Source organism: Gymnoscopelus microlampas (assembly GCF_963454915.1).
Source record: "Gymnoscopelus microlampas genome assembly, chromosome: 2".
Lineage (NCBI taxonomy): Eukaryota > Metazoa > Chordata > Actinopteri > Myctophiformes > Myctophidae > Gymnoscopelus > Gymnoscopelus microlampas.
Genome location: NC_139939.1, coordinates 18367670 through 18369800, shown reverse-complemented (window position 1 = coordinate 18369800; position 2131 = coordinate 18367670). Strand labels below are relative to the sequence as shown.

The window sequence follows — 2131 nt, the reverse complement described above, 5'->3', positions numbered from 1 at the left end:
ATTATAAACTGTTTCAGAAGCTGCTTGATAGAGGCATCCCTAAGCACATTGTGCGTATACCGGTGTTTTGGTGCACAAATCAGAAAATGGAGGATATAGTTAATCCTGGGAAGAGCTGTCTCCAGTACTCGTCCAGGCTGCGAGTCAGCCTCTATTTTCCTTTACTTTTATTGCTTAATTTTTTGCGTGATGTTGATGATTTGTATGTACTCTATGGACCCCCTGTGTGTCTGGAATAAAGTTTTAATTGAATAAAAGGCTGTCTGAACAGGTGAGTCTCCATGGATTAAAGCAAAATAAAATCTCACGACTGAAACATTTTGTTAGGCCAAGTCCTAATCTGCAATGTGTGAAACAGCGTGAAAGGACCCCCCCCCCCCCCCTGTTTTTATGAAATATCCGAGATCATTAGGGTTTTCTGGAAGATTGATGTATTCTATTGCTAGTTTGACCCCTTCAAATACTCTTTAATCATAAAATAAGTAATAAGCGAAAATAGGCTATCTACAACAAGCCTATTGTAGATCTGCTATTTTTGAAAATGTTTTGAAAATGTTCAACAAATCTTCTCTTTATGGAGGTGCCTGGCATAACATACTTTCAAATGGGGGTCCATCAATTATGGGGGTCCTTTACGTGAAAATGTTTGAGCACCACTGAACAATGACATTAGAAGCTATATCAATATAACATCAACTGACATTTGACACATACATTGGTGTGTGGGTTGTGTGAGGGTGCTGGGGGTCTGGCTTTGGGGGGTGTGGCTAGTGGCCAGCACTCCCCCCCCCCCCCCGCCCCCCCACCTACGTCGGGTACTTAAGATGTAAAGTGATCAGATCAAAGTTTATCACCTTGATGGAGGTGACACAGGTTTGGATGGTGGTCCAGTTGTTAGGACATGGAGCTTATGGAGAGGTCAGCATGCTGGTCAACCAACAGACTGAGGAGGCTGTGGCCATGAAGGCGGTGGACACCTCCAAGGATGAATGGTGCAGCGCTGACATCAAGCAGGAGATCTACATCCACAAGGCTCTCAAGCACACCAACATCGTGCGCTTCTTTGGCCAGCAGAGCGTGGGCCAGATGGCCTATCTGTTCCTGGAGTACTGCAGTGGAGGAGAGCTGTTCCACCGCATACAGCCTGGCGTGGGCCTGGAAGAGCCACAAGCTCTCGAGTATTTTGTGCAGCTGATGGCGGCCGTGGAGTACCTCCATTGTCTGGGCGTCACGCACAGAGACATCAAGCCAGAGAACATCCTGCTGGATGAGAGCGACAACCTGAAGCTGACCGATTTTGGTTTTGCCGCCGTGTTTCGTTGTCGCAGTGGCAGCGCCGGCAGCATCGAGCGCCTCTTCAGTAGGCGGTGTGGGTCACGTCCGTACATGGCCCCCGAGGTTCTCGGCCAGACGGAGTTCAGAGCGCCGCCTGCAGACCTGTGGGCCTGTGGGGTGGTTCTGACCGCCATGCTGACTGGAGAGCTGCCCTGGGATCAGGCCAGCGACACATCTCAGCAGTATCTAGACTGGCTCGAGAAGAAAATCTACGTGACACCTTGGAACAAAATCCACCCCACACCACTTAGTCTGCTGTCTAACCTACTGCTGGCCAGTCCAGAGGGGCGCATCACCATCCCGGACATAAAGAGCCACCGCTGGTTCACCCAGACCCAGAGAGCAGGTGGAAACCTGGGGCCTGTTTCACGAAACCTAGATAGCAGATTAAACCAAAATCTATCAGCTATCCTGGATGAATTTATCTTGGTTTAGCCATGAATCCGTTTCATGAAAGCTGAGTTATCTCGCTAGATTAATTTAGCCAGTTAATAAAAAAGAAAAACACAAAAAAACTTCCTCTCCTCTTGCTGTGACCTTGCCGTGGTGGAGAGGCTTGAGTGACTCGGTGACCTTGAGAGCGATGCTGGTGGGTGGCGGTTCAAACCCTGTCAGTTTCAATATTGTTGACCCTGTCGGGGGGGTTGGACCCCCAACCAGCATCTCTGATGATGGTCACAGATAAGAGTCCAGACAAACAACAGCACCAAACCGTCTCTTTCCGTATTGGGCCTTTCCGTACATGGGCCTTCTCTGTACATGCTATTCACACTGATGTCTGACAACTTCCAGTTTA

General features: G+C 48.8%; 1 protein-coding gene across 1 annotated transcript; it reads left to right on the top strand.

Moving 5' to 3' along the window:
• Positions 1–858: 858 nt before the first annotated feature.
• Positions 859–1770, top strand: LOC311054301 (serine/threonine-protein kinase Chk1-like; the record flags this gene model as incomplete). The annotated part of the gene is made up of 1 exon (XM_084070175.1): positions 859–1770. One exon carries the CDS (start codon positions 859–861, stop codon positions 1768–1770), a length of 912 nt encoding a protein of 303 aa, XP_083926301.1.
• Between the last annotated feature and the right edge of the window lie 361 nt (positions 1771–2131).